The sequence below is a fragment of the Labrus bergylta genome, chromosome 17, assembly GCF_963930695.1.
Source record: "Labrus bergylta chromosome 17, fLabBer1.1, whole genome shotgun sequence".
Classification (NCBI taxonomy): domain Eukaryota; kingdom Metazoa; phylum Chordata; class Actinopteri; order Labriformes; family Labridae; genus Labrus; species Labrus bergylta.
The window spans coordinates 5,062,090-5,075,876 of NC_089211.1; the positions used below are offsets into that span (position 1 = coordinate 5,062,090).

The 13,787-nt window shown below is 42.4% G+C and overlaps 2 protein-coding genes across 2 annotated transcripts; one reads left to right on the top strand and one right to left on the bottom strand.

Moving 5' to 3' along the window:
- The first annotated feature begins 4,237 nt into the window (after window positions 1–4,237).
- On the top strand, window positions 4,238–5,841 carry gadd45gb.1 (growth arrest and DNA-damage-inducible, gamma b, tandem duplicate 1). Its single transcript, XM_020636075.3, has 3 exons — window positions 4,238–4,481; window positions 4,594–4,801; window positions 4,913–5,841. The coding sequence occupies exons 1-3, from the start codon at window positions 4,339–4,341 to the stop codon at window positions 5,024–5,026; spliced, it is 465 nt and encodes a 154-aa protein (XP_020491731.1). The 5' UTR covers window positions 4,238–4,338; the 3' UTR covers window positions 5,027–5,841.
- A 677-nt stretch (window positions 5,842–6,518) lies between these two features.
- Window positions 6,519–13,596, bottom strand: nim1kb (NIM1 serine/threonine protein kinase). The gene is made up of 4 exons (XM_020636094.3): window positions 12,904–13,596; window positions 12,006–12,307; window positions 10,279–10,547; window positions 6,519–7,761 (listed from the first exon to the last, which is right to left on the bottom strand). Exons 2-4 carry the CDS (start codon window positions 12,277–12,279, stop codon window positions 7,000–7,002), a joined length of 1,305 nt encoding a protein of 434 aa, XP_020491750.1. The 5' UTR covers window positions 12,280–12,307; window positions 12,904–13,596; the 3' UTR covers window positions 6,519–6,999.
- Between the last annotated feature and the right edge of the window lie 191 nt (window positions 13,597–13,787).

The window sequence follows — 13,787 nt, forward strand, 5'->3', positions numbered from 1 at the left end:
TGTGCTGCTTCCAAGAATCAGCCGGCTTTTATACTGCAGAGCCGGCACACGCTCACCCTCTGATTCGCTGTCAGGGGCACAATGGCTACAACAGGCCTGCAGCCCCCGCCCCACCCTCTGGGACGCGTGCCTATAGAAAGTCTTAGAAAGTTGGGGGCAGCTTTGGTTGAAAGGATCAGATATAAAAAAACTCTCTGACCTCTAAATGATTCTTTCAACTTAAAGAAATAATAGAACCACACAGGAAGACCAGACTGCTGTCGTCAAAGTCCTCAAAGTTCTGGAAGAATTAGCAGCAACCATTGACTCCCATTCAAACCAGTATAGCATACAATACAGGGGGTTCTCCATGTTTACATCTACACAATTTATCATGCAAACCATGCAAAAGTTTCACAGACTTAAATGTATGGTGTTGACATAACAGGTAGCTGATTATTTTTCATGTGTATAGAAATCAATAAATTGGCCTCTTTAACTTTCTTTTATGCAGTTCATCACTGATGTAATGTCATGTATTATATTCTTCAGCTTGCAGTATTGTATGTGTGAATAAAGTAAGGTATTTTCAAAACAACTTAGTGTAGACTCGTTAAAACTTTATACATGTGAATCTTTGAAGGATTATCTTGTCTTATGTCTACTTAAGATGAAACTTTAGTTCCATCACAGTGCAATGGAAATCTTACATTGGCCGGTTTGTAGAGTAAATGTTAAATCTCATGGATTATAAAGGTGAGCAACTTTGAAGAACCTGCTTTGACCCCATGACCCTGATGAAGGCCACGAGCCTAGATGTGTCGGTCTAATTTGGTAATAAAGTTGATCTTCATACTACAAGTGTTGCTGTAGCATTTTGACCTCTTCAAGAATCTGCTTTTGTGCAGAAATTAGTGGAAGTCAATGAGGAACTGCACTAATAGAGAGACAAATCTGGAAATTTGACCTAAAATTGTGAAGTTTGGATCAAAACATGCAAAAATATAAAAAAGCAAAAGGTTATATTTCAGCTTTATTAGTTTCAGGAAAAAAACTTTCACTGAATTGTTCATTATTTTTCTATTTACACCTCCAAATAAAAGGTCTGAGTTCCATACTATTATTATATATTGTGTTGACGTTTCATTTTATATGTTTTTTAAACTTTTTCTTCTTGCGACTGATTGTATAATGTTGTTATCATGTATATTGTCTACTTTTATTTTTAAGCACATTGAGTCTGTACTGTAAATCATGAAAGCACATCATGAAATATGCTTAATAACCCTGACTTGACATACTGTCTTACCCCCCTTTTGAAGAGTCTTATCCAAGGATTAAAGTTCTTTAGATCTTGTGCAGAGCTGTCCCTTTTCCTAAGTCCAACTTAAATTTGTTTTTAGGTCTTTTTCAAATACTCAGCAATCTTTTCGGATTTTCAATGAATCTGAGGTTCTAGCTGAAAGAGCGTTTGGTAAAGGTGAGCAAGACAACAAATGTGTAGAGTACACAAGAGTTAACAATAGTATTTGTTAACTTTGGAGAAAAAAAAGGTGCATGGTGTTTAAATGCTTTTGATGGTATGGCATACAGTTTCATGAAACCCTAGGAATCATATCAGAGTCTAAAAACTCAGATGATGAAATAAAAAGTGTTTTAGTATTCAGTGGTTAACTTGTAGATAGAAACGTTTGCATACTTGGGTTTGAAGCTGTTTTAGGCGTCATGCATTTAAAATATCAGCCTTTTTTACTGCCTGTGGATGTCAGACAAACTTTTCCAACTCATGACCAGTTTCACTACATCAAGTGTTTTTGTTGATTAGACGGTGGCACGCGCCGCTGCTTTGCATGACCTCACTTGAGGCGCGTGGCATCTGGAGATGCCTGCATGCTCTATCTCTCTGTCTGCATCTCTCTCCATAGCAACTGAGAGATACCATCTGTCCCCGGGGAGGGCTGAAGGGAGGGAGGGGTGGACAAAGGAAGTCAGGCAGCACCTGCTGGGCGTGATGACATTGTGTACAATATGATTCTTTATGTCTTTAGGTAAAACCAAATCTGAGCGCAGAAGTCTAGCTCAGCTCAACGTGTTGTTTGTAGAGGTCTACCTGTTTCATAGCTCACAATGGCTTGATTAATCAAAAATATAGGGGAAAAAGTACATAACTTTATTATTTTGTTATATAATCCGAAGCCATTTGCACGCAGAAGCCAAACACTTAAAGCTCGTATCCTGCTGCTTCAGACACGATCCATCCTTACAAAGAGCTTTAGGCACTTACTGCGCCGCCGCAGGTCACCAGAAAGCAGCTTTGACCACCAACACCTGTCGCGCGTTGCCGGGGAGGCCTCCATGTGGCAGATGTGCTTCTGCAACAATAGGTCGGTATCGATTTGCACGCGCCTGCCCTGTGGCAACACAAGCTGATCCTTCCTAAAACAGTTCAATGTTTGAGTCCCTATCAGCTGGATCCACATCAAACATGTTTAAGCCTCTCGGCCAGCTGATGGGCTGATGAATCTGCAGCAGGCGCACAGAAACTGAAAGTGATGTAAATAAATAAACGATCTGTTGCTGCTGTGTGCAGATAAGAGTTGTGTTGGTCAAAACACATTTGAACTATTCTTGTGCGTGTTTACAGCTCAAACTGAAAGTGAGTTGTATCTGCCTACTAAGTCTGCCGTCGTCTGCAGATAACACTTTTCATTGTGAAAGTTTAGACCATAAGCGCGTCTCTTTGGCATTCAAATTTAATCAAAACTCAGACAACAGACTGGCGAATGTGGAGACTTGTGGACAAAGGAGCGGCGCGCCCCAGGCTCGGGGTTGACCTGGGTTTATGAGAGGGGGGGGGCTCCTCATAGCGACAGTTCTCCATCTGCCGCTCTGCCCAAAGCAGAACAATAGCGCTGAATCAATCATCGCCAACCTGTGTCTCCGGCACCACCTCTCCACTCCAACCCCCACCTCTTTTTACGCAGCAGTGGCAGCAGGCCTGACCCGATGCAAGATGAGTTTGAAATGATTATGCAGATAAAATAAAAGCAGATAAGCACGAGCTGTTGGGGAGAAATGAGTGGAATAATTGAAAGAGAACCGTGCGTAAACGTGTCGCCTTGCGTAAAAGTAATCTATAATAATTGAAAACTGAGAAAAACGAATTTATTTATTTTTAAAGTTAACTGCAAACTCTTTACTTACCAAAACGGCCAATAATGCACAAGATGCAAGGAGAAATCGTGAACCATGGACATTGGTGCTGCGCGTAAAAGTTGTGTTGTGTGTGAAAGTGAATGAAACTTTGGGATTGCGTTTTGTTTTTTATTAAAACACTGAAAATGTGTATAAATGTTCAAAATATTAACAGATGAGGACATTGGGTGGAAACATACAAAACACACTGGAAACAAAAGTGCAATAAACTTTACAAGTTCCCTGACAGAATTCAGTCCGTGTGGCCCCTGAACTCCCCAGAGTAAATAAATAAAAACCGAGCGAGGATTTGCAGGACAGCTGATAGCCACGTGGTTTGCGCGGGGCCAGCAAGCACAGCGTTCTGGCACGCGCTGGTCATTTGCATTTGTATAGGCTGCCGTGATAATAGAGGGGCTTCTGGTGCACAATGGGGCCGTTTTTTATGGCCAGCCTCTAGTCCACAGATGGCATCATCCACCTGCCCTTTCTCTCTGCTGCTCGCGGAGAGAGGAGAGGGGGGAGGGGGCGAGTCACACTTTCTCTATGTTGATGCTGAAAAACTATTTTTAAAAGTCTAAAATTAAAAAACTGGAGTAAGTTTTTGATATTTTATGTTAAGTCAATTTCCAATGCGTTTTAAACTTATAAAAGTAGCTGATCAGGTCAACAGTGCTCTATATAGTTGTATCATTCTTCAAATAGTAAATAATCAGCTGTGCATCTTCAGAAGCTCTTAGAAAAACATGCAAAAGTGCAACTGATGTTCATCATGCACCCCATTCCCCACACTGTGAATCAGCTGCTTTGTTTTCTCTTACGTGCACAGAAGTGTTGCAGAGGGATAAAACTTTATTTTTTTTAATGAAGCTATTTTTAGTTTCAGTTCAGCCTGCTGCTGCTCTGAGGGGGGAGCGTGCGTGGCTCGATGACCCCCATCAATCTGCCACGAGCCAGACTGTGACAAAAGGCATTATCATACCAATACACCATTCAGCTTCAGCCAATCAGAGCGTAGCGCTTTCTCTTCGCCGCACGAGCTGAAGAGTATATAAGAGGGAGGCTGCAGATCTCTCAAATCACTCTGCTCCCTTTTACGGATTTGCTCTGCGAACCAGCTCTCGAAACTCTCCCTTTGTGGAATTATCTCAAATCACCTTCATCATGACTCTTGAGGAAGTTCTGATCCAGAAACCCACCGAGCGTGCCCAGTGCACCGGCCAAGCCCTGGAGGAGGTCCTGGTGTCCGCTAAGGACAACGACTCCCTCACCGTGGGCGTCTACGAGTGCGCTAAAGTTATGAATCTGTAAGTATGACTTTCTCTACTGAATATGTAGCTTACTACACTTTTAACTGAGTGAAGTCGTTTGAAACATTTTTGGATTGAAATCTCACGAGCTGTTATTTTGATTCCACAGTGACCCGGACAGCGTGTCTTTCTGCGTCCTGGCCGTGGATGAGGAGTTTGAGTGTGACATCGCTCTGCAGATCCACTTCACCCTCATCCAGTCCTTCTGCTTTGACAACGACATCAGCATCGTCAGAGTGAGCGACGTGCAGCGTCTGGCTGAGATTGTTGGCGACAAGGCCGAGCAACTTGAAGATGCTCACTGCGTCCTCATCACGGTATGTAGAGCTCTGCTAAAGACATTTTTATTATTCTGAATCATCTGAGAAACATTTAAGCTGTGAAAGAAACACGTGTCTAACTCTGCTTTTCTTCTCTTGTGTCAACAGAACCCAGCTGAAGGGTCTTGGCAGGACCCCGCTCTGGAGAAGCTGCACCTGTTCTGTGAGGAGAGTCGTCGTCTGAACGACTGGGTTCCCGAGATCAGCCTCCCCGAGCGCTGATCTGGGGCTCGGCTCCTCTCTTGCTCAGATGCTGTGAAGCTTCTTATATGGAAATACTCATCCTAATGAACAGGATGACCCTGTTTCTTCTCATCCCTGGATACTCCTGAGGAGGATTCCCGTCCAGGCAGCACGGCGCCGGCCCGAGTGGCCCCCCGTGATTCGTCGCCTCTTGTCCCGTCCATGCCAAGATGACTCTCATTCTTTATGTGAATGAGGTCAGGTATGCCACAAGAGCGACACATCGACCCTCATTCTTTGTGCGGATGAGGTTTGGAGAGGAAGGAGAAGCGACTTCTGCGTCCTGTGGCTCCCACAGAGCAAAAGTCGCATCTTGAAGCACGCGCAGTAGGAGAAGAAGCGGTGCTGAGAAAGAGGCGTTTTTAAAAAGGACTTTTTAAAGATGGCTTCTTTGCTGAGCAACATAACAACAGTTGCAATCAGCGGAAATGTTTCCCACTTTCCAGAATTGTCTTAATTCTCTAAAGGTTTCACTTTAGAAGTTTAACAATGACAAAAAAATATTATTTAAAATCTTAAAAAAAAGAAGAAGAAATGAAATAAAGTCAGCTCTCTAAAGGTTTCACTTTAGGAAACGACTGAATTAAGTTAATGTTCAAAAAGAAAGAGAATTTGTATTTTTAGACTCTTGATTCTATAGAATACTGAATTGTTAAAGTATAAAGTGATCAGATTTATGTCTTGATCCTGTTGGAAAAATATTGGAAAAAAAACGTATTTATATCTGACAGTTAAAGAAATTGTTGGAGATTGTGAAAAATGTGAAAAATGATCAATAAAAGTTCCAAAATATACTTTTTCTCTGACGTGTTTTCTCTTTCCCTAAAAAAGACAAGTTTGAGCCCAAGTTTTGTGTATTGTGTGTGTGTGTGTTTGGGTGTTGATGGGTCAGGTCAGGGAGGGGGGGGGGGGGGGGGTATGAAACTAACAAAAGTGTGAAACTCAGCAGATTTGCATGGAAGGCGCTAAGGCCTGTCATCTGCAGTATTAAAAAAAACCCTCCGCCGTCCCTCCTCTAGCAGAACTCATCTGCATGTGTATAGAGCAGCGCACAATAGCGGAGCTCCGGGCCTGTCAGCTCCAGCGGTCCGCACAGAGCGCCTATTGTCTGTCCTGCAGATGTCTCCGCAGCCACGCCGCGCCATCTGCCGCTCCCTGCAGATGGGGGTCGGGCAGAGCTCGGGTGGGAGGAGCCGTGGGGGTCAGTCAGTTTACAGTGCCAGAGGGGTGCAGCCGAGTTGGGTCTGGCTGGTTTGGACCGGTTTGGGCGATGATTAAGGGTCCCGAGTATCATCTGGTGTCCTGCCAGCTGCTGTCGGGACTGTTGTTTACTCGCACGCACTTAGTGAAACTTTGGCAAACAGGCCACAAAGACGGGAGATGAGCTCTGATAGAGTGCAGCTGCAACGGCAGCAGCCACCTGCTCTGTGCTGTAACAAAAGAGTCTGCGTGACGCATCAGTTTTCTTTGCACAACTTTATTTAGTGAATACACACAAAGTCTCTTGCAGAGGTAGAGGGTGAAGAATTTCCCTAAAAACACACATAATGCAAAGCTCCAATCAGGTGCACAAACGAGTGTGGCATGGCTTTATCAATGCAGGTTTGTGCAAACTCAAGTGTTTCTCGGCTTTTCGGCTCAGGAAACAAACAAAAAACAACAACAACAAAACATTGTGATTATTGCTTTAAACATAGTAAATAAAAAGGTTGCAACATGTTTCATTATTTCTTGTTATTAATCTCAACAGGCACTTACACATGACTCAGGCTATCCCAAAAAGTTGCATTGAAAACAGTGTCACAAATTTATCAAAAGTTTCTTGATGTGAAAAATGATCAGTCATTAATTGCTCAAAGTCACTTTCCCATGATATAAAACAAAATCCATACTTAAACTCATTTTAAAGAGGTGTGCAAAAAAAAACATGCCTAACCGTCTCTAACAGTCTGTTATGAAAGCACACAGAATTTGGAGGTGTGTCTGAGGCCCCTGTAGGCCCGGAGCCCCTCCCTCTTGGGGTCCCTCACCATCCCTCGGACCACTGGGGGAGTGTCATAGCCCCTCCTCTTCTGGGCTCGGTGCAGCAGGATCCGGTACACCCCAGTGACAGGGCTGCGGCTCTCTTTGAGTGGATTGTTCCTCAGGTGCTCTGAGGTGAAGCCCAGCTCCTCAAGCAGGACCCTGACCTCCTCCTCCACCTCCTCCTCCAGATCCCCACGATCCAAGTCCAGCAAGCTCTGCAGAGGGCTCACCGGCTCGGGAGGCACCAACGACCAGGGAAACTCCACGGGTAAGAGCCAATCACAGCCCAGCATCTGGTCAATAGCGCAGCGCTCAGCAGGGGCTGGTTTCAAGATGCCCTTGATGAGCCTCTGGCAGGGGCCGGGCACCCAGGGGGGCACGGTGTAGGCGCCATCGATGATGGAGCGCCGGAGCTTCCCCATAGTCTCAGCACGGAACGGCATAGAGCCAGTCACCATAAAGAAAAGCAGGACCCCCATGGCCCACACGTCCACTTGGGGGCCCACGTAGTACTCGTCCTTGAAGAGCTCTGGGGCGGCGTACGGGGGAGAGCCACAGAAGGTGTCAAGGGTGTCGTTGCGGTTGGAAACTTGCGTGCTGAATCCAAAGTCGGCCACCTTCACACAGCCGCTGCAGGTGAACAGAACGTTCTCCGCCTTCAGGTCTCGATGAATGATGTTGAGATTGTGCTGCAGATATCAAAACAAACAAGCTGTTGTTAGCCATGTTGCTAATAACTCAACAAAATGTGACATGATAACGTTTCTATTACAGGATCAAAACAGTCTTGGCCTTCAAGATGAGAAGAAACTTTTCCTTCTCAGAAAACTTATAGAGATCAGACTTTTGTCCATCACACACACACACACACACACACACACACACACACACACACACAGACACACACTCACACACACACACACACACACACACACACACACACACACACACACACACACACACACGAGTGAATAATACAATTTACATCAATACATTTGATATAAAGACATCAAGACAACATTAAAGTGAAAACCAATGTTCATGATTCTGAAGAGTCCTTCATTAGACTTTGCTTGTAAGTCAAAAATCTGAACTGTAGGTCCTTCCTTCCTGCTGCAGTCAGACTGTTTAACCAAGCCTGCTCCCAGTCCACCATAAAACACACACAAAACCGGAGAATTCACTCCTACCTCTTGTGCATAATATGTAAACTACTACCTGATGCTATTTGCATTGCAATAATAATATATGGAACTACTTGTGCAATAACATGTTCATCCTAATATGCTTTTTTATACAGACCTACATCATGTTGCAACGACAGCTCTGTTGTTGGCTCTATAACTATTTGATCCATATTTTTTGTATTTAAAAGTTTTCAAAATGTTATCCAATTGTGCACTGTGTGTTTTTCCTTTGTTGGCTATCCTGCTCTTCGCTGCTGAAACACTGTAAATGTCTTTGTTTTGAGATGAATAAAGGATTATCTTATCTTGTACATTGTAACAAAATAATATGGTCCGATTTTTAAAGTCTCCTTTTTCATTCTTCAGTGAATGTGTTTGATAATTGGGTGTAATTTATGTCAGTACTTGAATAAAACCTGACAAAATGTGTTTGCTTGTTGCTTTTAGACTCAGTTGTTTTAGTTTGAAGTTTAGTTTTTTTCTGTTAACCCAAGGAAATGATGTGGTGCAGAAATGCAATTATCTTATTCTCTTAAAGAATCACACAAGTCAGACTAAAACACAAACAGGAAGTGCTTCCTGTTACCAATGTTGTTGTGTAACCCAACCAACCACTGAGCTGACACTGAAGGGTTGGACAAGTGAAGCCAATGCAGAGGTTTCATTCTAACGTCCAGCAGGGGGCACCTTCACTGGCTACAAAAAGAAAATCTGATTGTATAGAAGCAGATGAAAAAAACAACTGTACCTCTCACTTGATTTAATACAGAGTAAACGTTTTCTAAACTGGTATTTGTTGGTTTTTAAGTCTTTAACTAAGCATGATTTCCACCTTGTAATTGTTGTATCCTATTTAAAGTTAAAATAGACAAAAAGCAGAGTATACTTCAGGGTGTAGGAACCTTCGATGTATAAGATAATCCCCACAGGCCTGATTAATGTCTTGTACTTTGACTAATTGTACAAAAGGACACAGAGGAGTTTGCTTTTCATTTAAAGCCTCTTCCACCAAGTGATATTACACTTACACAGCTATACTAAGACAGCAGACAAGCATATTCCCAAATGTTGGAGCAACCTCTTCAAGGGGCTGATAACATAGCACAAAGACCCTGCATTAAGTTTTCTTCAACAGTTTCTCCTCAAAACTTGGTCACTGATAGCTCACACCCTACAAACTCTTCTGACCTCTTTACAGACTCCCTTATAGTCACTACTATTTACACCGTCACAAAGAAGATTACGCCATGACTTAATTTGATTAAATCTGGGTGTTTCCTCCGGTGACGTCAACATGTCTGCTTTAAAAAAAGGTCTGCAGCCTCCTCCTCCATCCTTAGATTGCTAAATGTTGATTAGTTGTTATGGAAATATCGGACTTACTGCACAAAAAGAAATTCACCTTAAAGAATTGCACATTAATCTTTGCTATTCTAGAGACATATGTACTTGGCTGGTTTGCTGAAAAGGATAAATAATTCATCTTGACACTACAAATGTAACATACTGTTACGCATTGAGTCTGTCAAGCATTATCTTCAACTTTAGGTTTTTCAGCTTAAGTTTTTTTTCCTGAAGTTACTGTAGGAGCAAAGTGAGTGTGGGCATAATAATGTATTGTATTTCAATGGTTTTGGTTTGTATGTTTACTTATTTACTTAATTTGAACACTACATGGTGATATATACCGGTATGTCAGGAGGTATTGTCAGGTCATTATAGGTCATGGGTGAACAGGAAGATGGTGGCATAGGTGGAGGTTAAAATCTCTGCAACAATCATCCATCACTTAATATGATCACCTCGGTTTGTCTGCTTCATCTTTTACAATAAAGAGGAACTTCATTTTGGACATTTGTTTATTTTTGGATACGTGTCAAGACCTTCCCATACACCTGTTCAAGTGACTGAAAGTATGATTAGAACATTGGGACATTAGATAGTCTCTACAGTTACATAAGACAGGTGTGATTTAATGACATGCTGTTTAAGAACTAAATGAATCGTTTTCTTACTAACCATATATTTGATGGCAGACAGGATCTGGGCGAAGGTGATCTTGCAGGTGTTGTCAGACAGTTTACCCTCGCTGCAGATCCTGTTGTGGAGGTCTCCTCCTCCTGCGTACTCCAGCACCAGGAAGAGGCGGCTCGGCGTGTCCACCACCTCGTACAAACGCACCACGTTGGGGTGCTGGAGGGACTCCATGCTGCTGATCTCCCTGGAGAGCAGACGCTGGGCCTGATGGTCCAACCTGGTCTTGTCCAGGATCTTTATAGCCACTTTGTCTGAAGGGAGGAAAGATGAAGACACATAAAGATACAGTCTGCATGATGGACGTGGGGACTTCTAACATCATAAGCTGAAAGTACGGTTATCAGTCAAAGCTGTGTTTAGTTAACAATCAGAAAATTCACCAGGTGGGTATCATATTCATATCACTTAATGCTACTGGGTGTTTTAATCGTTGGATTGTCTGATAGGAAAAGTAGTGTGTACATTTTTTAAGAGTGTTGTTATGTCAGTGCTGAAAAAAATTGTACTTTAATGCGTTGGTACAATAGTTTGTGAAACCTTCACGCCAGCTCTGCCTTTGAAATGGTATTAAAAAGTTAATTATATATTGAGCAAAAAGGCCTAACAATATACAACTAACAATTTCTGTTTCAGCTTCCTAAATGTGAACATTCTCTGTTTAATATTTTTATAATTACATTTGTCTGGATTTTGGACTCCTTGTAATTAAATTTTTTAACAAAGCTCTTAAAGAGGACATATTATCCCCATTTACCACCTTTTCAAAGAGTCCCCTGTGGTCTAAATGAAACATCTGTGCTGTGGTCAAAATATAACATGAATCAAGCACCAGAGGAGGTTTGTGACCCTGTATAAACCAGCTCTCTCAGAACGCTCCGTTTTGGTGTGTGTGTCTCTTTAAATGCAATGAGCCCCACCCCCCTGAGATTTCCCCGTAGACATCACTCCTTTGCTAGTGAGAATAAAAATGGCATGGAGTCCATGGGTGGAGATATCAGGGGAGTGGAGGATATTTGTTTTTACCAGAATCCCACTGTGACATCACAAAGAGAACATTTTTCTCTGTGTTGTAAGACTTATGCAATCACAAACAAAGGACTGGATGGATTTATTTCACATGTTGTGGGTCTGTAGACACTCAGGTTACCCAAATATATGTTCAAAAACACATCATAATTTGTCCCCTTTAATATCAACTGATGATCAAGCCTTTTGTCATTCGAGACCCTTAATCTTTTAAAAAGTATGATATAGTAAGGTTACATCACGTAAGATATAGTAGAGTTCAGGACAATTGTATCAAGTTTGGAGTCTGATTCTGCCAACTTTGATTTGTTAAACCTGAGATTTGGGTTGACGTAGTCAATGTGGGCTTGCCATTCGAGAAACAAATCAGGCTTTGGGTCTGATATGTCTTGTTTTAGGTTTGCCTCTTTTGTACAGAGATGGACTGAGTTTTTGTCTCAGTTTCACACTTGTTCAAATGAAGGTATATTGGATATCTTTTTCTGTTTTTGAACAACAGACTGCCTCCATTTTAACCCTATTGTTTTGTCTGCTGAACCACATCCTTTTCCTTAAACTACTTGCAAGGTGTTCTGTGTCTCTGTCGCGTTGTGAATGAAGTTAAGTTGACCGACAATGAAGCAATAATGAAAAGAAAATGTGTAACTGAATGTGAGGCACAGTGAGAAAGCATACATCCCTACCTTTAGTCAGAGCATTGAAAGCCATTTTGACTCGGGAGAAGGTCCCACTGCCGATCTCCCCTCGGACCTTGTAGAAGCCCACCCTGCGGCCTATGATGAGCTCCTTGATGGTCTTCTCATCCTTGCACAGGGCGGTGGTGAGCTTCTGCAGGGGGGTGAGGCGCAGCTCACCGTCAGCATCCTCGTCCTCGGGGCCGATCTCAGAGCTGTCCGTCAGACTGTACTGGCTGTGGTGGATTTTGGCACTGGGCACTCGGTACTGGCTTCCTGGCATTTTTGCGGCAGGATGGGGATGAGGTCATCTTCACAAACACAATATTGTCATTAGGGTCTTTAACCAGCTCAATGTTCGGACATACACTAAAATGACCAACATGATGCATTTGTATTCTTTCAGTTGAACATATTTTACATAGCATGTTGTTCTTCGCACACAGCTGTTCTTACTATTTGAATAAGGATGTTCTTCATTAATTTAATTCCTTATTTTAATCAAACACTTATTGTTTTAATTTTCTGATTCAGACTTTCCCCCCTCTTTCTCTACATAATTCTGAAAACACTTAGGATTTCCATGGCATGAAGGTCAGCCTACATCAAACAAAATTGTAATCATACTTCCCTATGAACAAGGTGAACCCCTTATTCCACACTGTAAATATCCCCTTCACATCACTAATACAGTCAATATTCTACACATGCTTCCTCCGCTGCTTCAATGCCATCGTTTTCAAGACAACATAAATATATTCATGGCTAAATCTTGCAACACATCTACACATCTAATAGTAACTACACGATAGATATGAAACATGGAACCCTAAATGGTTGCAATGAGTCTTAAGAGATATATTATAAAGACATCAAGTATATATAAAACAAGATTAATGTCTCTTACCAAGTTTCCAAAGTGCTGCTCTGTGTTAATTCACAGTTGTAGAGTCCATTACAATCACCAACACAATCACATGGCTCTTCTGGCCCAGCAGGAACCAGAAAGATGAACTTCTCTCAATCACATGCTGAAATCTGTTTGTGCCCAAATCTTTTCAGACAGCTGGATCCTTGTGGGCAAAACCGCGCTGTCACAGTGTCCTTCTCCGTCCCCCCCTATCAGACCTACTGTACACTGATGGTCAGGAGCACAGGAGGTGAAGGAGGTGGGTGTGTTTGAGCCACTAGTCAAGTGCACAGTCTCCTCCTCACTGAGTGACGAAGGATAATGGGTGTCATGACTTCAAATCCTGTTGTAATTTAAGCCTGTCCAAGTCACTCAAAAATCAAATCAGAGTGGCAAAAAAATGAAGCAAGGAAGATGCAACAGACATCAAAATGTGCACGTGTTTGTATCTGCAGCCGATATGAACAGAACACTTTGGTTTGCACGTCAAGCAGAGAATAATTGTGTGATACCAAAGCCTGTGTTTTGCAGCTGAGGTTGATCCCTTGGCTTTTGAGAAGGTGATATGTTATGCAACGGCATTACCCAATGTTCCCATAGAGATTAGCTCCCTGTCCTGTGTGGGCTGGCAGAGCAGCTCACTTAGAGAGATTAAAGACCACGAGGTCATCGGCAGGCAGAACGTCTTTTCATTCAGGTGTGTTCTCCCTGTGAGGAACAATCAGAAAACAACATTCAAATCTGCTTATTTCTATATAATGCAAGTGTTGATTAAATATAATAGCCCGATCAGTACCACAACTGAGCACCAATCTCAAAGTAATGTTCCTCATTATTTAAAAACAACATCTCAGTTGCATATTTTGCTCACCAGGAAGGAG

Coding starts and splice junctions, on each gene's coding strand:
- nim1kb (XM_020636094.3), bottom strand. CDS start 12,279: ATGCCAGGAAGCCAGTACCGAGTGCCCAGTGCCAAAATCCACCACAGC. Junction 10,548..12,005: donor TTTCAATGCTCTGACTAAAG/GTAGGGATGTAT, acceptor TCCTCCCTTCAG/ACAAAGTGGCTATAAAGATC. Junction 7,762..10,278: donor TGTCTGCCATCAAATATATG/GTTAGTAAGAAA, acceptor TGATATCTGCAG/CACAATCTCAACATCATTCA.
- gadd45gb.1 (XM_020636075.3), top strand. CDS start 4,339: ATGACTCTTGAGGAAGTTCTGATCCAGAAACCCACCGAGCGTGCCCAG. Junction 4,482..4,593: donor TGCGCTAAAGTTATGAATCT/GTAAGTATGACT, acceptor TTGATTCCACAG/TGACCCGGACAGCGTGTCTT. Junction 4,802..4,912: donor CTCACTGCGTCCTCATCACG/GTATGTAGAGCT, acceptor TTGTGTCAACAG/AACCCAGCTGAAGGGTCTTG.